General features: G+C 38.8%; 1 protein-coding gene across 1 annotated transcript in view; it reads left to right on the top strand.

The window, feature by feature from the left end:
- The first annotated feature begins 5,524 nt into the window (after positions 1 to 5,524).
- LOC121368113 (acyl-CoA dehydrogenase family member 10-like) overlaps positions 5,525 to 23,346 on the top strand; it is a 56,391-nt gene continuing 38,569 nt past the window's right edge. The window contains exons 1-8 of the mRNA XM_041492684.1: positions 5,525 to 7,114; positions 8,040 to 8,188; positions 11,095 to 11,286; positions 11,775 to 11,933; positions 13,149 to 13,308; positions 14,207 to 14,301; positions 20,367 to 20,482; positions 20,985 to 21,166. Of these exons, the coding sequence (XP_041348618.1) occupies positions 6,940 to 7,114; positions 8,040 to 8,188; positions 11,095 to 11,286; positions 11,775 to 11,933; positions 13,149 to 13,308; positions 14,207 to 14,301; positions 20,367 to 20,482; positions 20,985 to 21,166 (1,228 nt within the window). The 5' untranslated portion in view covers positions 5,525 to 6,939. The remainder of the gene's footprint in view (positions 7,115 to 8,039; positions 8,189 to 11,094; positions 11,287 to 11,774; positions 11,934 to 13,148; positions 13,309 to 14,206; positions 14,302 to 20,366; positions 20,483 to 20,984; positions 21,167 to 23,346) is intronic.

Raw genomic sequence — 23,346 nt, 5'->3', positions numbered from 1 at the left:
AAAAATAAATTTATTGTAGTTTCTTGTTTCGGACCACCCCAATACATAGGGGCGAAACGACTCATAATGGAGGACGAAACGACTCATTCTAGGGGCGAAACGACTCGGGGGCGAATAGGAATAAGGGCGAAACGACCCGGATTCGATCAGGCTGATGGAATTCCATGGCTTCCCTCAGAATGTGACCACGTTGACTTTAATGTTGTTGCTTGTTGACACCAACAGAGATTAATTTAGCAAACAAAATGGTTAAAGCATGTGCAGTGATAAAAATCCCACATTACACTGTAAATAAAATACACAATTTCATCGTCTTCCATGAACCCCCCCCCCCCCCCCCAACAAAACAATGCATCCAGTTCTTGAATAAAGAGTATATTCCTTTATCATTAAATTTGTGTGGTCTTTATTTTTCATTTAATCTTAGTTGCTTGGATATTATCTATACTTGTATTTATTTTGCCATACCACAGCTACTACATCTTATTTATTTATTTTTTAATTTTAAAATAAAAGTTTATACTGCTAAATTACACACATATAATAATTACAATATAGGCCTAAATTCTTGTTTAAACTTTAATTATTATTATTATTGCAAATGTGTCTGTAGCAGGCCTGCAGTAAGAAAATATATGGCGCCCCCCTCCCCCAATCAGTGTGTTTAGTATTTACTTTGGTGCAGAGGGTAAATAATGTGTGTGCCTTTGTTTCAGTATATATATATATATATGTGCCAAATTTCTAGGGAAATCACTAATGTGTGTGTGTGTGTGTATATATATCTATATATGTATACATATACATACATATACAATATATATATATATATATATACATATATACATACATATATACATATATACATACATATATACATACATATATACATACATATATATATATATATATATATATATATATATATATACACACACACACATTAGTGATTTCCCTAGAAATTTGTCACGGCATTGTAGACCACACACTTTTGGGGCATTTTCACGGCACTTTTTTCATTAAAAATACACAACAATTAATGAAATAAACATTAATGTAATTTATGTGCTTGCTTTAATAAATGAATGGCAAAAGATGTAAAAGGCATATTTTATTAATTTATAATACCTTTTTGGGTGTTTTATAAAGGCAATTTTAGAATTAATTAGTGAAAAAGGCTTATTTAATCTCAGCGCAGCATGGTGCTGATTAAAGCAAGATGGTGCTAGACTATTGAGGCATGGTGCTGCACTGTGCTAAAACAAGCTAGGGAAAACACTACACATACATATACATAAATCTAAAAATACATAAAAATCTATTCTATTGTGGATCAATGTAATTTGGTGGTTGTGGTACATTTGTAAATTTTACTTGTTCAGTTAGAGGACTTACCTTTTTACATATATATGTAGTTTCATGGTATTCTACAGTCCAGTGTGTTGTGTGTTTGTGTGTGTAATCTGCTTTAGAAATTACCTGCAATAAAATGAATGGTCAACTGCCATATCTGATATTTGTTTTCCATTTTGAAAACACTGTTTGACATGGAGAATATAGCATTTAACTATCTCATTCATATATTTTTCTTGAATATGCTACATAAGTGCATCTACATGAGGTAATTTAACCCGGGTTAAAAGCTACTTAGGTTAAATATGTGTGGTCTAGTAGAAGGCATACCGATATAGATCAGTTTATTAACAACCATATTTGCCTCCTTTCTCCAGCTGTATACTATTAAAAATTAGTTTTGTAGATATTACTTAAATTGAACTGCAATAACAATTCCAATACAGCACAAGACTGAACAAGAAAATATCTGCAATATCCATTGTGACTAGATATAAAACACCACCAATATTATACATGTATATATACTCTTCAAAAGAAGAAATGCAAAACCACATTGTCGTAACATTTGGAGAATTGATTTAATTATTGAATGGTGAGTCCGATAATTACCAAATGTTGCAGGATTGTTCACAATTCACTCTAGTCCATTGTGAGTAAGTGATAGGACACACCACCAAGGTCAAGGTCATCTGGAGTCAATACCGGGTGTGGCCTCCGCGTGTGTTGACAACTGCCTGGCACCGCCTGCCCATTGAAGCAACCAGTGACGTCCCGGGGGATGGTGGCCCACTCGGCCTGCAAGGCTGCTGCCAGCTTGGGCAGGGTCTGGGGCTGTGGTTGTCGCTGTCGGAGGCGTCGGTCCAACTCGTCCCATAGATTCTCAATTGGGTTCAAATTCGGTGATGTCGATGGCCAAGGAAGGACATTAATGTTGTTGTTCTGTAGGAAAGCCGTTGTGAGACGTGCTGTGTGAGGCCTGGCGTTGTCATGTTGGAACACTGCGTTGGCGTTGGCCATAACTGGAATGATGTGTGGCCGGAGGATCTGGTCAATGTAGCCCTGTGCATTCAGGTTGCCCTGCACGTGGACCAGGTCAGTTCTGCCAGTGTGTGAGATGGCTGCCCACATCATGACACTACCCCCGCCGAATCTGTCCACTTCCTGCACGCAGTTTGCCGCATAACGTTCACCACGACGCCTATACACGCGACATCTTCCATCATGACGTCGGAGCAGAAATTGGGACTCGTCACTGAACCACACCTGTCTCCATCGCAGTTGAGGCCATTGTCGATGAATCTGGCACCACTGCAGTCGGAGTCGACGGTGTTGTGGTGTTAAGATGACACCTCGAACTGGACGTCTGGCACGAATTCCTACCTCACGTAGGCGGTTCCGTACGGTCTGGTCGGATATCCTGCGCAAACCTGGTATTGCTGCGGCTGTGGAGGTGGCAGTAGTCAATCGTTCCCGAAGGTGGCGTACCCGGATGTAGCGGTCCTGCCCGGGGGTAGTGACCCGTGGTCGACCGGATCTAGGGAGGTCACGTGTTGATCCATGTTGCTGGTAACGGTCCCACAGTCTGGAGATGGTGCTTGGGGACACATGGAATGCCCTGGCAACGGCCGTTCTGGATTCGCCTGCGTCTAGTCGGCCGATGGCATTGTTTCTCTGCGGTTCACTGAGACGTGGCATGTCCTGGATTGTCAACTGTCGGCCAGATACAGAGGCCAGGCAAGCGAACACCCTGCACTTTTATACTGTCGGTGTTCATGTTGCACGTGCAGACAACGCACGTGCAGTGGTGACATGGTTTGCACGTGGCTGCGTTTTTGCGAATATTCACATTTTGGAACTTTATTGTACAGTAGCTGCGTTTTATCGAATGTAACCGTGGGAATGTGTTTGGGACATGCAATGACCTTATATTCACAAAGCATGAACCGGTAGGAAACATAAAATCGGAGTTATAACCCATTTGTACCCTTTTGCGGTTTTTTTTTTGAAGAGTATATTAACCATTATTTACTCAGGTAAGTTTTTGTGTTTTATTTCTAAATATACCAGGTTAAACCCTATTACCGGGTATTAAAACATTTGCATGTTTGTTCGACGAGGTAACACTTACGTTTTATTAGGTTGTAGACCTCGACATGAAAATAACTGAGGGAACTGATTATTTGCTCCCTAATGTAGTTTATGGGGGGCAATTTAAAATATTACCATATTGATACTACATGTATATAAATTCTCATGCCAAAGGAAACTATATATTATTCTCCTTGAAACTAATCTCATGTGTGATGGGTAAGTAGAGCGAGATATTGCTTCCCCTAGATGTCAAGGTCTGAGGATGGCTATATTTTATTATTGCTATTTTTTGTTGCCTGCATTCAACCAGTAAGGAAGGGCAACATCATGTGGTAATTTTGCAATCTGTAAAAACAAAAGCATTTCATTATTTCAATAAACTGTATTTTGTTTTAAGAATAAAAGAATGTATTCAGTGGAACATTATACTGTTGCCAATACATCTATATAATAAGATATGACAATAATACTATTGTAATTTTGAACTTGTAAAGTAACAACTTTGCCATTGTTTAATTATTACATATTATTTGGAAATAAAATAATTATTAAATCATAAAAATAATCAACTTAATCATGCATACAAATTTTATTATAAATACAAATAATATATTTTGTAGCCCACATCATAATTATTATATTAATAATTATCTTATCATTCAAAATTGTTAAAATTTATAATTAACATTGCATCAACAAAAATTATATTCTGCCCAACCTGCCGTCCTCTCGACATTCAAAGTACACGGAAACACATCGGTACTAAATATAGATTATACTAATTCAGATTCCCGTTGTTCGTTTCTCTTATATGGCAACCCAAGCTGTTATAATACTCATAAGACGTATTGCAACTGTGTGTTAGCTACAGAAAATAAATGACAATATGTAAGGCATGTAAAAAGTTAATATGATAACTTTATTCTATGTAAACCAGTAATCACTAAGGCTTTGCTTCACCCCCAAAGACCCGGATGATCGGTAACTAGGCCGTGTGACGTCACGCTGGTTCCGAGAATTATGAAGAAAAAAAAAAATACCGACATGTAAACAATGTTGCCTACTTATAGAAATTTCACAGGGGTCAAGGTTAGTAGACCATTTTTTATTTTAAAGGGCCATACCCTAGTTACGGCTAGTTGTTAACCATTACGGCTTTGTTTTTCGCTATTAAACCCATTTTTTCACAAATAAAATTGCACTTTACTTGCCGTTTATTATTTAGAATATACATTTCCATTCACCTGAAGTGTTTTTTGGTAATCCTGGTAATCCTGGTGTTTGTAATACCACAAAATACATTTTTCGTATTTCTTAAAAACGGACGCACGTTTGAGAAAAAAACGTTGAGCAGACAAGGTCTAATCTATTTTTAGAGGGGATATTTCCATTTTAATGTCACAGACGTTGGTATACCACGTGACCGTTATCATTTTGGTTCGGGTTGTTTTCTCGTGCACGGTTCGCGCAATCAACATCCGATTTGTTGTTGTTCATTTGTGAGATTTTTCTTCACAGTTCGTGAACATTTTCAGTAACAATAAAGTTCAGACAAGTAAGTGTCTCAATACAAAATGTTACAAACCCTTAAAACCAATAATTTTGCCAAGTCTTACGATATCTGGAGAGGGGATACAACCAGGACAGAACAGTTGGAACATGTCCAGGAGAGGTGAAAGAAACGCACCCCAGGTCTGTGAAATTTGTCGTGACGTAGGCATTGTTGTGCTTCGAGTGACATCTACCGGTGACATCAAAATACTAACTTTCAAAATTATTTCAAGCAATTGGGACATGGGGATTCCCATGGTATTTATCGATATAAAACCTGCTTTTCACTCCATTTGATAAAAACGTGATCTAAGTGTGTTACAGGTTTGTAGATTAACCAAATTATAATTTATTTTCGCTGGATGGAACTAGGGTGTGCAGCTTTAATGTGGCGAAATAATGTAATAATATAGTTAATTTTGAATTTGAATGACGTCAGTATTCCAATGACGTCACTTTGCATTTCCTTACAATAACCATAAAAACTGGATATATGACGTTTATGTTTTAAGAATGTTAAAAAAATTCCAATGCAAAATTGCTATTGAAATGTTTTTGTTTGTACATTACTAATGAACTTGAAAGTGTTTGAAGAAAACCTTGTGATTAAAAAATTGTACCCTTTTAGTAGTTTTACGAAATATTGATTTCAAGTGAAATTATTGTGAGATATATATTTATTGTGTATGAAGCCAAAACAAGGATGTGAAAAGTGATTGTCGTCGACCTTAATGGACCAGCAATAAATATCACAATAATAAATAACAGGCCAAAACGTGTATCTTGATTAACTAGTAACTTGTGTGTTCAAGCCATATTTTTCTTAAACAATTGTCAAATACTTTCGTCTAAAATACAGTGTCTTAAATCTTGAACCACATAGGGAGTAGGTCAGTTCGCCTCAAAACCAACACGCCGCCTAACAACTCTCCCCAGCGGTTGTTCAACTCACCCCACTGTTTAGTCAACTCATATCATTATCATTTTATTAATTAATATACCAATATTTTAAGCAATAATGTGCATTAAATATTGTTGAATATGCACACCAGTCAAGAGTCCAGAAGCCTTGCCTGATTATTCTTTTATGGAAATGAGGGACAAACTCAAAAATGTCAAAATAGGCTTGACAGTTCATTGTTTGTTTATTCGATGTTAGGATCTCACTTATATAAAACCATTTAATAAGTGGTCGTAATAGCAGAGTTTCACTGTATTAATAAATAAAATGACACCAAAATTGTAAAAATCCATTTTTAATTTTGTCACAATTATTTACGGACAGTAAAGTTTGGGGCGAGTTGTCCAAGCACTGGGGCAAGTTGGTAGGGGGCGAGTTGACCAGCATTCACCACATACTTTTATAGTCTGTCCCACGGGGAATGCTTATTTTCATGCTATGGAATTTGCTACACGTTGTTTATTTCTGAGCTGATTGTTTTCTGAATTGGACACAAAAATGGTACTTTTTAGAAAAAACACTTACTTTTGTTCTTATGTCAGACAAAACTGAAATTATTTACAAAAAACATTTTTGGATGGTACATAATATAGGTTGATAATTCTCTGACTAATCATGAGGCATGTTCAGACTGGTTTTTGCACCTAATGTTTGATGAATCTAAAGTGATAGAAGATGATGGTACCAGTCAAATATGGTTCCAAGTGTTTGGTGCTCGACCCACTATTGACATTCCTATCCAAAAAAGCCTTATTCATGTGGTGTGTGATGCTTACCAGGCTGCGAATTCAGTAGGATACCATGCTTCTGCAAATCCCAGATTTTAGGTCTGAAGTGTAAGATTATGAGATGGAATCCTCAGATATCTATATTAAATCATGTTTGTGATTTTGGCAGAATCCTAAAAAAATAAAATATCCCTAAATTCAGTGTTTGTTTACATTAGATGATACTAATGCTTAACCTATTTACAGGATGTTATGATGTCAAGACTACTGTGCCTGATGTCTCGATCTGCACTGAGGAGTGGTACTACCAAACTCAGGCATGCTTCTTTGTCTACGACATCTGCTGTTCAGAATGACAACAAGATCAAGGCTGTTATTTTTGACATGGGTGGAGTTATAATACCATCACCTGCAGCTCAGTTCCATCGTAAGTCAACAGGGTGGTAGCAAAACCGGCATACTTTAACCCCTCTGTTTGCCAAAACCACTTGGAGTTTTTGCCCCCTTTTCTTTCTCGTCTTTGAATTCCATTTCATTTCTTCCTGATCTGGCAACTGCTATCTTTCAACTTCTGTCACTGTCCACCTCCACATCCCAGCCATTCAGAGTTAATATGCACAAACATACAATAAATGATCTCATTAAAATATTAAGTACGTCTAAAGTCAAAACCTTTAAAATGTTCAAGTACTTATAAAAGTCAAAACTGTATGAAAAATTTCATAATAATTTCTTCAGATGCATGGAAAAAATGTGCAGCGATTTAGACACTACTTAAATAGCCTTAGACAAATTGTGAAGAGTGCAATAGCCTCTATTACAAAATTATTGTTGACCTACTTGTCCCTGAGTACTGGAACTGTATTAACATGCCCATATCTACTAAAGGTTCTGGCACGCCCATCCCGGATTTAATCTCCGACTTCGCCAGTAACTAAGTCTTGTCTGGCAAAGGTGGTTTGGTCGGTCTCTCGCTGGTGTAGACTAGGCCTAGATCAGTACAACAGAAGGAGCCCAGTTTGGCCCCCTCCCCCAGTGCTGGCCCTAGCACACTTTTCCTCTTCCTATCCCTCCTTGTCCTCTTCTGTACCACATCGCCATACACCAAAATCACGGTTGCCCATGACCCAGTGTACGCAATGCGATACTCTTAACAGCTTTCCATAAGATGTGATTATTCCCCCCAGCAGGGGGTGTGGAATCCACAGAGCACGTGACACATCTAGTTCATTGTAGTCTTGAATGAAAGTGTAAGAATAGAGAGGTCTCTGAATAACAATCTTTGAATTTTACACATTATTTGCATTGTTATTGTTAAGTTTATTTATTTAATTTTTTTTTTTTATCACCAGATTTTGAAGCTTCTAAGAACTTACCTCAAGGTTTTGTAGTGAATCTGATTGTATCTGGTGGAGAAAAAGGGGCCTGGGGCAAACTGGAGAGCGGGAAATTGACTCTACCAGAATTTGCTTCTGAATTTAGTGCCGAGTGCTCTGCAAAGGTGAACTTTTGTACTATTTAGCGAGTTATTTTAGTTATGCATATTATGTAATTATGGACCTTGTCGTGTTATTTTGTACATGCTAATTCAAGTTCTATGTGTTCTTAACATCCTCCAAATGTCAACAGGTCAATATTATATTTGTTTATCAAAATATTGATAAAAAGTACTTGTTGTATTTATGTTTGTTTTATAAGTTTGGCTTCCATTAATCATAACGACTGGCTTATCAAAGGCCTTGGTATGTGCTATCCTGTCTGTGTGATGGTGCATATAAAAAAATCCCTAGTTACTAATGGAAAAATGTACTGTCCTGGATGCAGGAGCCGGTGAAAGTCAACACCTGTGCCCATGACCGTGATGTGCTACAACAGCTTGTTCTCTAAGACTAAATGTCAGAATTACCAAATGTTTGAAATCCAATATCTGATGATTATTAAATCAGACAGTGTTTCTGCCAGAAATATATTTTTGGGTATGGCACTGTGGAATTGAATTCAACAACAGTCAACAGGGGATATAGGGGGCCTCCTCCAGAAATAAAATGGGTTAGGGTTAGGGTTAAGAAAATCATACAGTAATGATAAGATTAAAGAATTTTGTCAAAAGGTTAACTTTAAAAAAAGAAATCAGCAAATATTTTGGGTATGGCGCCATACCCATTTTACCCTCTGGCAGAAAACCTGTCAGTATACCGTAGTGGTGTTGTTAGACAAAACAAAGTTTACCATTAATCATAAAATTAAAATCATCAATAAAAAAAAAAGTCATTTTATTTGATAAGCATTTGATTTACATGTAATCAAATGAGGACACTGGTGGTGAGATTTGGCCCAGTCGGTAGAGCGTTTTCCTGATGTGCTTGATTAATAGCGGCAAACCACCTCGGCAAACCCATTGGGCTTTTCCCCATTCCATCCAGCTTGTGACAACTGGTACATCAAAGGCTGTGCTTTCTTTTCTGTGGGAAAGTACATACGAACCGTCACACATGAAAACCTACAACTTAGCTGACGTCAGAAACCAAGTAAACGTGGTTCAAAGTTTGACGTCACATGTAAACGCGGAAGTAAAAGTTGACATGCTGTTCTCAGTCAGAGATTGCCAAAAATAAAGTGGTTTTATTGCTCAAATAAAATACAACTTTAATTGTTTTTTTATTAAATATACAAATGAATACTAGTGTTGGACACCATAGAGGCTGTTAAAATAGTTTTAAATTTCGTTACAGTAACTATCATAACCTACTGAAGTTTTTGCTCAGTTGCATTTTTGTACATACCGCAGCTTGTTTTCTTTGATGTCCAGTGTGCAGACTGATCAATTCAGTTTTTTCAGTGTGTGGAAAAAAAAAAGTGCAATTTGAAATGGCAGAGCTGGGTGCTGTAAAATATATTAGGATGCAGGAAAATAAAGAGGGGTGGAGAAAAAATAAAGGGGGTGGCAAAACATGAAAATGAGACAGCAAAATCCAATAGCGGCCGGCCGCCCCGCTTAAATGGAGCAGCGAAAACATTTGTCTCAACAGAAACACTACCTGTATAAAATCATTTGACCTTTTGTCCGCCCCAAGTACCCGGATACAACATGTCGTCTACCAACCGAAGAATGAAACCAATTCCAAATCAGCTGATTTTATTGAAATTGGGTGGGAAGTAACCTAGAATAGGGTAATAACGCTGAAGTTTCATTTTGACGTAGTCTATTTTGATGTTGAAAAAGTGACATCATTAATGCTGTATGTTTACAAGATATAATTAAGTAGAGCCCAAATACCTGAGATTTAGTTTTTTAAGGTTATTACCTGTTATTTACCACCAAAAAAAAGAAAACACCTTTTTTTTTTTGCCAAGTTGTAGGTTTTCCCATGTGATGGCTCATGTATAAAAGATCCTATGTTACTAATGGAAAAATATGGCAGGTTTCCTCTGAAGACTTCATGTGTAACTATTTGACATTCTGTAGCCAGTTACTAATTAATCAAAATGCTTTGGTGGTGTTAAACAAAGCAAACTTTAAAGTTTTTATGAGGACATTGATTGAGAAAATGTTTCATAAACAGAGATTATTATATGAGCTTGTGTGTTGTACTGATTTTACGAAACAAGTGTCAGGATTTTTGTAAATTTGTTTATGAATAACAAGGGCCATCTAAAAAAAAATTCAATCACAACTAGAAGAAGAGGACAAAATGACATCATATTTCACATGTACAGTTTGGACTAGGATAGGGAAAGCAACGTCATGTTATGACATCGCTTCCCAAAATTACGTCATTACACTTGTTATTACACGTGTGCTTCGTATGATTATTATAAACCCGATTATGTTGAACCATGTGGATAATAATCATGGTTAGATCATGTTCCAAGATGCAGGGATTGAAATAGCAGCCTGCAAAAAGCAAATTACATTACATTTTTTAGACCTAGTTGAAATATAAATTCACCTGGTACCTGCTCACCCACCCACCCCCTGAAAACCCCCAAATTGCAGGTCATTTTTAAAAAGAGAGATGTATATAGAATGATCACATCTACTATTACCCCATGATTCTGTTGTAATATTTTAATTCCATAATGCTCTGAAATACATCTCAGAAATAATAATTTTCAACACACTATCCCAAACCCTACCATCACCACTTGCTGTCTACTTCCAGCAGGACATAATGTTTTCTTAGCAGGACATACTTCTTTTGACCTGCTATTTTTATAACATAGCAGGCCATATTTGGCTTCCTATTTCAAGCCCAGAGATGATATTTAATAATTATGTTTTCAGATACCATTAAATATTCTCTTGCTTAAGATATTGGTTTGCAGTGTAACATTGAATTGGAATATTTTATTCTGAATCTTAAAGAGTGCCCTTCATTTGATGATTTCTGTAGTTTCTGTTTTCAGATTGGTTATGATGTTGATATGTCTGAATTCATCTTGGACCTGTCCGCACCAACATTGCGCCCATATGATCAGGTCGTAGATGTCATAAAACGTGTCAGAGCCAGTGGGTTTAAAACTGCCCTGCTAACCAACAACTGGTTTGTCAATAATGAAGAGACCCTACTGCCAGTGGAAAAGTCAATTTTTGATGTGGTAAGTTGGTACAGGTCTTTTTTTTTATGTCATCTGGGTAATCATATTCATACACTTACATTTGTTTGACAACTAGTAGCTGATTTGTAGTTTTATGCTGGAATGTCATTAAATATTTATTCATTCATTCATTTATTCATTCATTTGGGGGTAGGACATAGCCCATTGGTAAAGTGTTTATTGCCTTGTACTTTTGGTCTAGGATTGATCCCAGTTATTGGGCCTATTGGGCTATTTCTCATTCCAGCCAGTGCTCAACAAATGGTATGACAAAGGCTGGGATTTGTACTATCCTGTGTGTTGGTTGCTGGAGAGGTGCTAAATTCCTCAAACAAATTACAGGGCCAGCTCTGCCATCTGTCAAATTCAGCAATCATGAATTTTAAGAGTGCTACTAATGGGAAAAATGTAGTGGGTTTTCTCTCAAAGACTATATATAAGGGTTAAACGTGCTGAATTGTTGTGAACATTCCTTTCCTTTATTAAAGGTAGTCGAATCCTGTGTGGAGGGTGTAAGAAAACCAAATCCGAGGATATATGAAATATGTCTGGACAGACTCAAGGTGACCCCATCAGAGTCCATTTTTCTTGATGATATTGGACGGAATTTGAAAACGGCCACCAGTTTGGGAATGAAAACAATTAAGGTAACATGAGGAATGCCACAGTGTTTACGGCAGTCACTGTAGAATTTAATATAGCTCCGAATGTTGAATAAAAAATGCTTCTACTGCCTGAATTTTGAATAGAAATGTTAACATTAATTCAGTCGTGAAAACAAATTGCAGGATTCTTCCACCAAGGTAGATCCATTGGAATTTTTACTTCTCCTTCTTTACCAGTGCTCCATAACTGGTATGTTAAGAGCTATGCTTCTAATTTTCTGCCTGCCAACAAAGGAAGGTATAATATTAATCTAATCATAAGTCATGATTAGAAGTATATATGACATGACGGGTGCAGGTTTCTTTTCTCAAACTCTGGGGAGGATGTGTGTCAATTGTAACCCCTTCATCTGAGGTTTCATTAGCGGGTTTCCTCTAAGACTAGGTGTTGAAAAATTACCAAGTGTTCGACATCCAATAGCCGACTAATAAATCAGTGCTGCTTTAGAGGTATCATTAAACAAACCAAACTTTTTAGTTATATTTCAGTCCAGGTATTGCCTAGACTCTACTAATCTCCATGTCTGTGTGTGGATCTGCATGTCTGTATGTGGATCTCCATGTCTGTGTGGATCTCCATGTGTGTGTGGATCTCCGTGTCTGTGTGTGGATCTCCGTGTCTGTGTGTGGATCTCCATGTGTGTGTGGATCTCCGTGTCTGTGTATGGATCTCCGTGTCTGTGTGTGGATCTCCATGCCTGTTTGTGGATCTCCATGTCTGTATGTGGATCTCCATGTCTGTGTGTGGAGAAAAGTTGGTGATAACATTACTATATTAACAAGATATCAGCGTTTTCAGAACGGACAAAAACCCTTTGTGCCCAAATTACAGGCCTCAGTGGTGTCGTGGTTAAGTCATTGGACATAAGGCTGGTAGGTACTGGGTTCGCAGCCCTGTACCGACTCCCACTCAGAGCAAGTTTTAACGACTCATTGGGTAGGTGTAAGACCACTACACTGACTTCTCACTAACCATTAATAACTAACCCACTGTCCTGGACAGACATCCCAGATAGCTGAGGTGTGTGCCCAGGACAGCATGCTTGAACCTTTATTAGATATAAACACAAAAATAAGTTGAAATGAATGAATGAATGAAGTGCCCAAATTAGTGAGATCTAAGTCCTGAACAACAATTGATTAAGCAATGTGCTCTGATGTCATTAAGCAAACCTTCCTTTATTTTGTTATTTCAAGGTTACATCTGCTGACCAGATGATAAAAGATCTGGAACTGGAACTTGGAATCAGTTTACGTGCTCTTGCAGACGACACTACCACTGTTCCAAAACGCTTGGCTCTTCCAGTGGATAAACTGACTGAATACTTAAACTGGGAACTGAATTTACATTCATCAGGTACATGTATGTAGTGTGTGCAGCATACATCATTAGTTGTTTGGTTTTCTGTGAAGTGCATCATTTGTTTATAACATATGTTTGCAAAAGAAAGGTATGCAAAAATTGTGAAATTATAATTTGATTATGAACTTAATTCACTGCAACAAAAATTTTCCTTCAACTGAGATGGATTGCTGCAAACATTGATTTCATTTAACAAACACTGTCATCTTTCATGTACACAACACAAATTAAACCACTGGCTTGACCCAAAACTGCAGTTTTCTTACCAGATGAAAGATAAAGAGTTACGTGATTCCTATGTGTTAAAATCTTGTCGATAATCTGGTGGAAATGTGGAAAGGCCAACTGCCTAGTATTGATATTAATGTTAATTTTCAATGGTATGAGAGGTATCGCAGTAAACAAATAGTAGTAAACCGTATGGGTTTTAGTATAAGCACAACTGATGTTCATCGATTCTGGATTTTCTACTATATACTGTGACTTTTCAATACTCATGTACTTACAGTGAGGGTTATAGTATATACCTGACTGACGCAGATATATGATTAGGAAATTTGTTTCTTCTCTTTTCTCTGCTGTTGTCATGGCAGATTTCCACAAAATCACCTGTTTGAGGTGCCAATTAATGCATGAAGTATTGCATAATTATGCATAACAGTCAAATTCATTTGTATACTGGAGGAAAATATATATATCATTTATTCAACTATGTTATTTTAAAGTATAGATTTCTAACTATATTTTATTATAGTTCTTGCTTAATGTTTACTCTATACCTTGGTCCGAGTTATAATTGTGTGTTTCGTTCTTTGTGACTCTTGTTTAAAACACATTTTATTGTTTTGATACCTGAATTCTTGTTAATAATACTTCTCCACTAATTTTGTAGATCCACCCATTGTTAGATGTTTTGAACATGGCCAGTCAAATCCTACGTACCTCATTGAATATGGAGGTAAAAAGATTGTGCTCAGGAAAAAGCCTGTAAGTTTATTATATCGGTTTGCATATTTACAAGGTTTACATGCGTATCGTGTATATCATGTGTACATTTCTATATGTTAGTGTCCGCTTTTATTAAGGTCATAAAAGTAACGCTGATCTAGTACAGTATACTATGATGAGATTCCAGGCATGAAAATTATGCTCGTGTCAGACTACCAACTGCCAGCAGAAAGTTGGCCAACTCAACGGTTGCTTTGAGTTGTGAATGCGCTCAGACTAACGACTTGGTGTTGCATTGAGTTGTAATTCGAGCTCAGACTAGCACAAATGTCGTGCCCAATTAAATTTTTTAATCCGATATGACTACCATCGTACAAGTTGTATACAACAAAAATTGAGTTGTACAAGCACTCAAACTAGCAACTGGACTAGTAGAAGTCGTGACAGCAGAAAGTTGGCCAACTTTCTGCTGGTAGTTGGTAGTCTTATTCTAACATAAGAATAGTGCCTAAAGTACTAATCAAAATTATACTCAGGTGATTTTCCAGTCTTATATATTAGTTATGAAAATCCTTGGAATAAAAACCATAAAAATGTGTCCGTATTATTATGACCTGTTACGGTATCCAAACAACCAGTACAAAAAATGACAATAAATGACCTGTTATAGATAGAAATATGAGATGTATTTACAATTTTACTGCAAAACTTATGTAATTTGAAACAGACTATAACACCCAGGTGTCTAATCTGGTCTAGGTCTAGGTCCTTTCTAATCTGGTCTTGTTCTAGGTCTAGGTCTATCTATCTTAACTGTCTAATCTGGTCTTGTTCTAGGTCTAGGTCTATCTATTTTACCTGTCTAATCTGGTCTTGGTCTAGGTCTAGGTCCTGTCTAATCTGGTCTTGTTCTAGGTCTAGGTCACTGAGTCGTCTCACCGGAACCGTGCACGCAGTCGGTCTTTATGGCCTATCACGGGTCTCATGGACCGTTGTCACCGATCTTCATTTGATGTTCGCTTCCAGGTTCCTGGGGGATTCCGACGCGCCTTTTCATGGTCTCCATCTCCAGCGACTGCCTTTCTGTCCGTTGGTCTGCTTATGTGCGCCTTATGACGAATTTCCACATGATGATCCAGTTTCATCTGTGGTTAAGGATACGGTGTTCTTACTTCATATTACTATGCGTGTTTGACTTGCTGCTGTTATGAAATATTAGTCGCATGGAACCTTCGACGATATGTCTCGCTCCGAGGTTGATACAGACATTCCGCCTGATGACAAACTGTTTTCCAGTTTCCTGTCGATTGTCGGTTTGCCGCTGTTGCTGTTGGGCCACACAGTCAGTTGTGCTACGGCATCGATTCGACGTTACATGCGTACCGGGTTGGTGTTGACGACAGAATGCGTTGGTCCGGTGGTTGTTCGATGACTTTACCGATACATTCGGCAGATCGATCGCTACATCCGGTGGTGTTGCCAGTCAGTTGCTACTTCCTCTGGCTCCAGAAGTTATTCAGTTGCCATCACGCTGTTTTTTCTTTTTTACCGCGACTATTTACTATGGTCCAGTGCGGTTTATCCTCTCACTGCGTTCACTGTTGTGTTGTCAGAGTTGGATCTCAGGTTCGTATTGCAGGGAGTGTACTATGAATGGATGGTTTTGCCGTTGGCATTTCGGTACTTCTTTGGCTGTTCACAAGAATAACAGCCTCAATGGCGCGGGTTTTCATCAGCAGGGTATATCATTTTACCCATGCCTGGACGACTGTCTTTTGAAGTGCCAGAACAAGACGAAGTTAGTGGGCCAAGTCAGCTACGTATGTCAGTTCTTGAACCGTCTCGGATGGATTGTCGACCAGAGAAGGTCTCTACTGCTACCAACGCAGAATCTCCAATTTATTGGAATTCAGATCTGGGACTCCTTCAGGTTCCTGCAGACCGATGGAGCCAGATTCAGTTGGCTGTATCCAAAGTGCTAGTCGAACCTGTGACATTCCATATGTGGCAAAGCCTTCTGGGCCTGTTGACTTCAGCCCAGGACTTGACTTTATGGGACCGCCTACAGCTACGATGGTTACAAGTCTTCCTGAATCCGTACATAGTATTGAACAACCCCAGTCTGTTGATCACTCTACCTGACAATCTTCGACACAGTCTACAATGGTGGTTGACTCCGTCGAACGTCTTAGGAGGAGTCTCTTTGATGCCATTCCAAGTGACTCGCCATCTTTTTGTGGACGCCTCAAGAGAAGGTTGGGGAGCACATCTCAACAGTCAGACAGCGTCAGGGCTGTGGTCTGCCGAGGAATCAAGTTTTCACATCAATGTGCTAGAGCTTCTGGGAGTGTTCAAGGCGATACTTCATTGGTGTCATCTTTTGATAAACGCAACACTGATGGTAGCAACTGACAATGTGACAGCGGCAGCTTACATCAATCGCCAGGTGGGAACTCATTCCAGCAGCCTACTCTTATCTGACTTATCGGCTGTTCAAAATGATGGATGCCATTCCGTTACACCTCAGAGCAAGACACATCCCAGGAGTGTCAAATGTTCTGGCCGACACATTGTCCAGACCGTCCGCTCCTCAGAGCACCGAGTGGATGCTCAATCCTGAAGCGTTCAGGTGGGTTTGTCAAAGACTCTGGACCCCGAATGTCGATCTATTCGCAACTCGATTCAATCATCAACTAAGATTGTACGTGTCGCCGGTACCGGATCCAAATGCACTGGAGCTCGACGCCTTAGCCATCAGTTGGAACAATCTGGACGCGTATGCTTTTCCGCCTCCAGTATTACTACCACAAGTTCTCCAGCTATTTCAGGAGTTCCATTGCCGATTACTTCTCGTCACTCCAAATTGGCCAAGCCGAATTTGGTATCCAGACCTTCTACATCTGGCGGAACCAGATCCACTACCGCTACCAGATTGGGATCGTCTCTTGATACATCCCACGTCGAGACAGCATCATCCAAATCCTAGCTTGTATCAACTACACGCGTGGACATTATCTCCGAGGGTTTAAGGAAGAAGGGATTCACTTCACAAACCACATCAGCGATATTGAAAGCACACAGAGATTCTACAGCTGCTGCATATAATGTGCGCTGGTTATGCTTTCATCAATGGTGCCTTGGAAAAAAACTAAGACCTCAGACTAGTTGTGTGGAAAGACTTGCTGATTTGCTATATCTCAGGTCACAATTGAAACTGAAAAGATCTACGATTACGGGATATGTTTCAGTTATTGCAGCGGTTCGTGACTCGGCCACCAGTACTAAATTAGCTGCTGTTCCTGAAATTCATACCATGATTAAAGGATTTAAGCACGAGGATCAAATTCAGAGGTTTTGTCCTCCGAAATGGGACCTTAATTTAGTTCTGAGAGCCTTATCTCAAGCACCTTATGAGCCTGTTGCGGAAGCCTCCTTAGAGGTTTGGACATGGAAGACGGTATTCCTGCTCGGGTTCGCTACAGCACAAAGAGTATCGGAAATACATGCCTTAGATGTGGACATGGTGCATTTTAATCGCAATTACGCTTCAGTGTCATTGGGACTTTTGATGAACTTTGTTGCTAAAAATCAACTGCCTGATCAATGTCCGCGTACCTATGATGTTACAGAACTCTCGTCTATCGTGGGTTCACACGATGTGGAGGACTTGTCATTGTGTCCTATTCGAGCTCTTAAGCTGTATTGGAGAAAACTGCCTCTTTTCGCAAACATCGAAAGAGATTGTTTCTCTCTTGTAATCAGAGACATCTAAAAGACATTACTGAAAACACAGTGTCTACTTGGATCCGATCCATGATTTTGTGTGCCTACAAATCAGCTGGATTACCTGCATCATTGGCTTCTAACCCACATGAACTGCGTGCCTTAGCCGCTACTATGTCGCTGCATTGTAACACTCCGGTATCCAGTTTGTATCCGGGTGTTATTGGGCCACCGATTCCATCTTTGCTAACTATTATCTGCGAGATGTATCAACTGAAGATGTAGAGGGATTCCATCATCTGGGTCCGGTGGTTGCAGCTCAAACATTGGTTAACTCTGGTCGTCCTCGTCGTCGTTGATGTCTACGGAATCGACAGGTGAGGACTTCATTTGACAAATTGTTTTGCACACCTTGCTGAAGTTTTGCACTGGTTGGTGTCAAGACTTTTTGTATGGATAACACTAGTTAGTTAATGCACTGCACACTAACGACCTGTTTCCTATTATTTGAACTAACTTCTCCACTGTTTTACTAGTAAGAAAAAATTGGGTTTTTGTTGGTTTAATGTTCTGATGGATGCTTCCACCATATTTGTTTCCGTTGGTATACAATTGTTGGTTGGTTGGTTACGTAACACCTGCATCCGCGGTGGTGTCGCTTGCCCACCTTTCAGAACTTCCTTGTTGGAGAATGAATTGTGACCCTTTTTGTAACTCACGACTTCGTTCATCCACACTACTGACGGATGCTTCCTTCCCACTACCAATACTAACAGCATGGATATTGGTTGGCATGCATCGTTGGAAGATGGGCTAATTTTGGTTGGCTTGTTTTCTTCCACTGTCAGTTCTTACTGGTCCATGGGGTGAAGACTTTTGCATCTTCGGAGTATGGAACCCGCCACCATCTGTTGAATGCTGCACTAGTTATGAGCACAGGTGATATTGAAAAGAAATGGAGAAAACTTGAGGTGTTTTCTCTTTTATAGATACATCACCTGTCCTCATGGAATGATTTCCCACCCTTCTCTCCTCTTCCAGTTCTCCGTGCGATTCGCTCAGGGAAAAGAAGGAAGTTGTAATCATGTGACCGGAACAGGAAGGGTATACAGTGGAATAATTTAAGCCATCCCACTGGCGGTTGGGATTTTGGACCAGTCTACTAATCGTAGGGAATATGCACTAGTTATGAGGACACTAGTTATGAGGACAGGTGTTGTATCTATAAAAGAGAAAACACCTCAAGTTTTCTCCATATCTTAACTGTCTAATTTGGTCTTAGTCTAGGTCTAGATCTATCTATCTTAACTGTCTAATCTGGTCTTGTTCTAGGTCTAGGTCTATCTTAACTGTCTAATCTGGTCTTGGTCTAGGTCCTGTCTAATCTGGTCTTGTTCTAGGTCTAGGTCTATCTATTTTAACTGTCTAATCTGGTCTTGGTCTAGGTCTAGGTCTAGGTCCTGTCTAATCTGGTCTTGTTCTAGGTCTAGGTCTATCTATTTTAACTGTCTAATCTGGTCTTGGTCTAGGTCTATCTATCTTACCTGTCTAATCTGGTCTAGGTCTAGGTCTGTTTATCTTAACTGTCTAATTTGGTCTTAGTCTAGGTCTAGGTCTATCTATCTTACCTGTCTAATCTGGTCTAGGTCTAGGTCTATCTATCTTAACTGTCTAATCTGGTCTAGGTCTAGGTCTGTTTATCTTAACTGTCTAATTTGGTCTTAGTCTAGGTCTAGGTCTATCTATCTTAACTGTCTAATCTGGTCTTGTTCTAGGTCTAGGTCTATCTATCTTAACTGGCTAATCTGGTCTTGGTCTAGGTCTAGGTCCTATCTTACCTGTCTAATCTGGTCTTGTTCTAGGTCTAGGTCCTGTCTAATCTGGTCTTGGTCTAGGTCTAGGTCTATCTATCTTAACTGTCTAATCTGGTCTTGTTCTAGGTCTAGGTCCTGTCTAATCTGGTCTTGTTCTAGGTCTAGGTCTATCTATCTTAACTGTCTAATCTGGTCTTGTTCTAGGTCTAGGTCCTGTCTAATCTGGTCTTGTTCTAGGTCTAGGTCTATCTATCTTACCTGTCTAATCTGGTCTTGTTCTAGGTCTAGGTCCTGTCTAATCTGGTCTTGTTCTAGGTCTAGGTCTATCTATCTTAACTGTCTAATCTGGTCTTGGTCTAGGTCTAGGTCCTGTCTAATCTGATCTTGGTCTAGGTCTAGGTCCTATCTTACCTGTCTAATCTTGTCTAGGTCTTGGTCTGTCTATCTTAACTGTCTAATCTGGTCTTGGTTTAGGTCTAGGCCTTGACATAGTTTTTGTGATGTAATTAGCATAATGTTTTGTTGAAATATTAAAGTGTGTGGGATTTTGGTTTATTTCCCTAACAGCCAGGCAAGCTGTTGCCTTCTGCTCACGCGGTTGACCGTGAGTACCGAGTGATGAAGGCTGTGATGGAGCACGGTGTTCCTGTCCCCAGGACTCTCGCATTCTGTGACGATGAAAGGTTGGTTACCATTTACAATGGCACATCTAGCTTCTTTTGGGGGGGGGGGGGGGGGGGGTTTGGATGTGGCGAAGACTTCTACAATGGGAATTCTTAAAATTCAGAGATCTGCCAGATCAGTAGAAGGCTATTTTTCCTTGATAAAGTAAAGCATTTAAATACTAAGTCTAAAATGGATAAGATATCCACAAAATTAGAAATATGTGATTGGAAAAAAGGGACCTAATGTCATGTATGTAAGTGTGAAACATGAATAAAATTTGGTAATTAGTAAATGAACACAGCTGTTTACTAGGCAAGTTACATGTGACTAAAAGAAAGACACCTCTTGTAAATTCAGTCCTCTGTAACAACATTATTGAATACCTTTTTTCTTTTGGTATCAGTTGCATTTAACAAAAAAGTCAGGGCTGAATTCAGTACTATAATATAAGTATTATAGAAAGTGCTGTAACATTTTGTGGTTCTATTAATAACTATTGTCTGCTTCATTTTGTTTCAGTGTTCTTGGAACTCCATTCTACATCATGGATTATGTTCCTGGCAGAATTTTCAAAAATCACGCATTGCCCGGACTTGAGCCAGCTGAGCGTTCTGCAATATACAGTACTATGATTGATGTGCTCTGCAAAATACACAGTGTTGACATCGACGACGCAGGCCTGTCCACCTTCGGCAAACAAGGTTTAAATATATTCATTGTTAAAACTGATTGTAATTTAAATTGAAATTCTTTTATAAATTAATAAATGGATAATTTTCCATTTCAGATTTTTGTATATTCTGTTTATTTCATGTTTTTTGATTGGTATCAAGTGCTTACTATAAATATTGTGAAATTTTCCCATTTGGATTAACAGTTAAGTCCAAAGTTTTGTGCATGTAGAAATATAGCAATTAGTTTACACTTTCTCTGTCCTTTCCATGATATCCATGATATATCATTGGTTATATATATATATATATATATATATATATATATATATAAACAGTCAAACCTGTATATAACAGCCACCCAAGGGACTTGATAAAAGTGGCCATTATAGACAGGTGACCCTTATATACAGGTTCAAAATTAGAACCCATATATTAAAACATATCAAAACTGTCATAAAAAAAGAAGACATACATGTGTTATAAATAAGATTTTTTTATTACATGAGACTGTCCATGTCAATACAACACAATACAATGATAGTACACAAATAACACACCAATTTTGTTCATTCACTTTTTAAAGAAGTCACCAATTTTGGATTGCTTCCCATAGCATTCCACTCACATCGAAGACGCATGTTCTTCTATATCCATGGTAGCGCTTAGCATGTTACACCTACCATGAAATAGAGCAAACTCTTTCAAGTAACTAACATACTTCTCCACTTCTGTTATTGAACACACCTTTTGTTTCCTACTTTCAATCTTGCCTTCATCACTCCCATCATCATTTTCGTCACTATCATCACTTTGGCCTGATTCATTGCTATCCATTTCTTTCAAAAGAACCGATGCAGGTCTAGCCCAATCAACAACAGACTCGTCACACGCTCTGATGTGCTTATCACAGTTGGCAACTTGATATAATGGTAACCCAAACAATCCCAAACAATTCCTTTGACTTGGCTATGATGGACAGGGGTACATCGTCGTCATCATCGTCCTCAACGTTGCCATCTCCATTTGATGTATTGTCTTCGACAGACTGAAATCCACACCTTTCAAAACACCTTTTAATTGTTGAAGATTCCACTTCTTTCTAGGAACTGTGAATCCAATAAATGGCCTGGGGGACATGATATCTTTTAACAACTGTGTCACATTTGCTTTTATCTTGTTCCATGGCAGAAATAACGTGCTGCAGTTGACGCTTGCGATATTTGAATTTCATGGTCTGAATGATTCCTTGGTCCATTGGCTGGGATTTGGAAGTTGTATTGGGAGGAAGAAAAGCAAGTTTAACATTAGAAAGTTCTACTGTTGGATGGGAAGGCGCATTATCAACAAACAGAAGCACTTTTCTACTCTGACGTCTCATTTTTTGGTTGAATTTTTCTATCCACCACTGAAACAAAGCACTGTTCATCCATGCCTTTTTGTTACTTGTGTATATCACAGGTAGAGACTCGGGCGTTATTTTCTTAAAACAACGTGGCTTTTTACATTTCCTAATTACAAGAGCCGGAAGCTTCTCCCCTGTCATACTGGCACACAACACAACTGTCAGCCTCTCTTTGGATTGCTTCCCACCGGCACATTCCTCTCCTTTAACCTCGAACGTGCTCTTTGTTGTATCTCTGTAGAAAAGGCCTGTCTCGTCCATGTTGAAAATGTCCTGTGGTGTGTATCCCTCGCATGCGGTCGGAAGCTTTGCCTTCCAGTCATTAACTGTAGCGTTATTGACATCACCTCTCTCGCCACTCATAGTGCCCATAACAATGTTATGTCGGTGTTTAAACGAGTCCAGCCACCCATTTGACGCCTTGAATGAATCGACACCCAAATCTTCGGCAAATTTAAGTGCTTTCTCTTTAATCAACGGCCCACTCAAATTTATCCTTCTAGATGTCGCATTTTTAAACCATTCCCACACTAGCTTGTTTATGTCATCATTGCCTGTTGCTTTCTTCTGCCTTTTTCTTACGGCTGAAACATCAGTGTCAAAATCGGCCAGAACATCAGCTTTTCTTTTTAAAATAGAATTAATCTGAGAATGCCCTACACCAAAATGATCGGTGATCTTTCGCACACTTAAATTGCCTTTCTCAGATTTGTTAATAACGTCGATTCTCTGTTCTAACATTAAAGCAGTACGATTTGTCGGTGGCATTTTGCATGCAAACGTATTCGTTAATACATTTCGCAAA

This window comes from Gigantopelta aegis, chromosome 3, assembly GCF_016097555.1.
Source record: "Gigantopelta aegis isolate Gae_Host chromosome 3, Gae_host_genome, whole genome shotgun sequence".
Lineage (NCBI taxonomy): Eukaryota > Metazoa > Mollusca > Gastropoda > Neomphalida > Peltospiridae > Gigantopelta > Gigantopelta aegis.
Note: the sequence above shows the minus strand (reverse complement) of the source record. Positions and strands in the feature narration are given on the sequence as shown.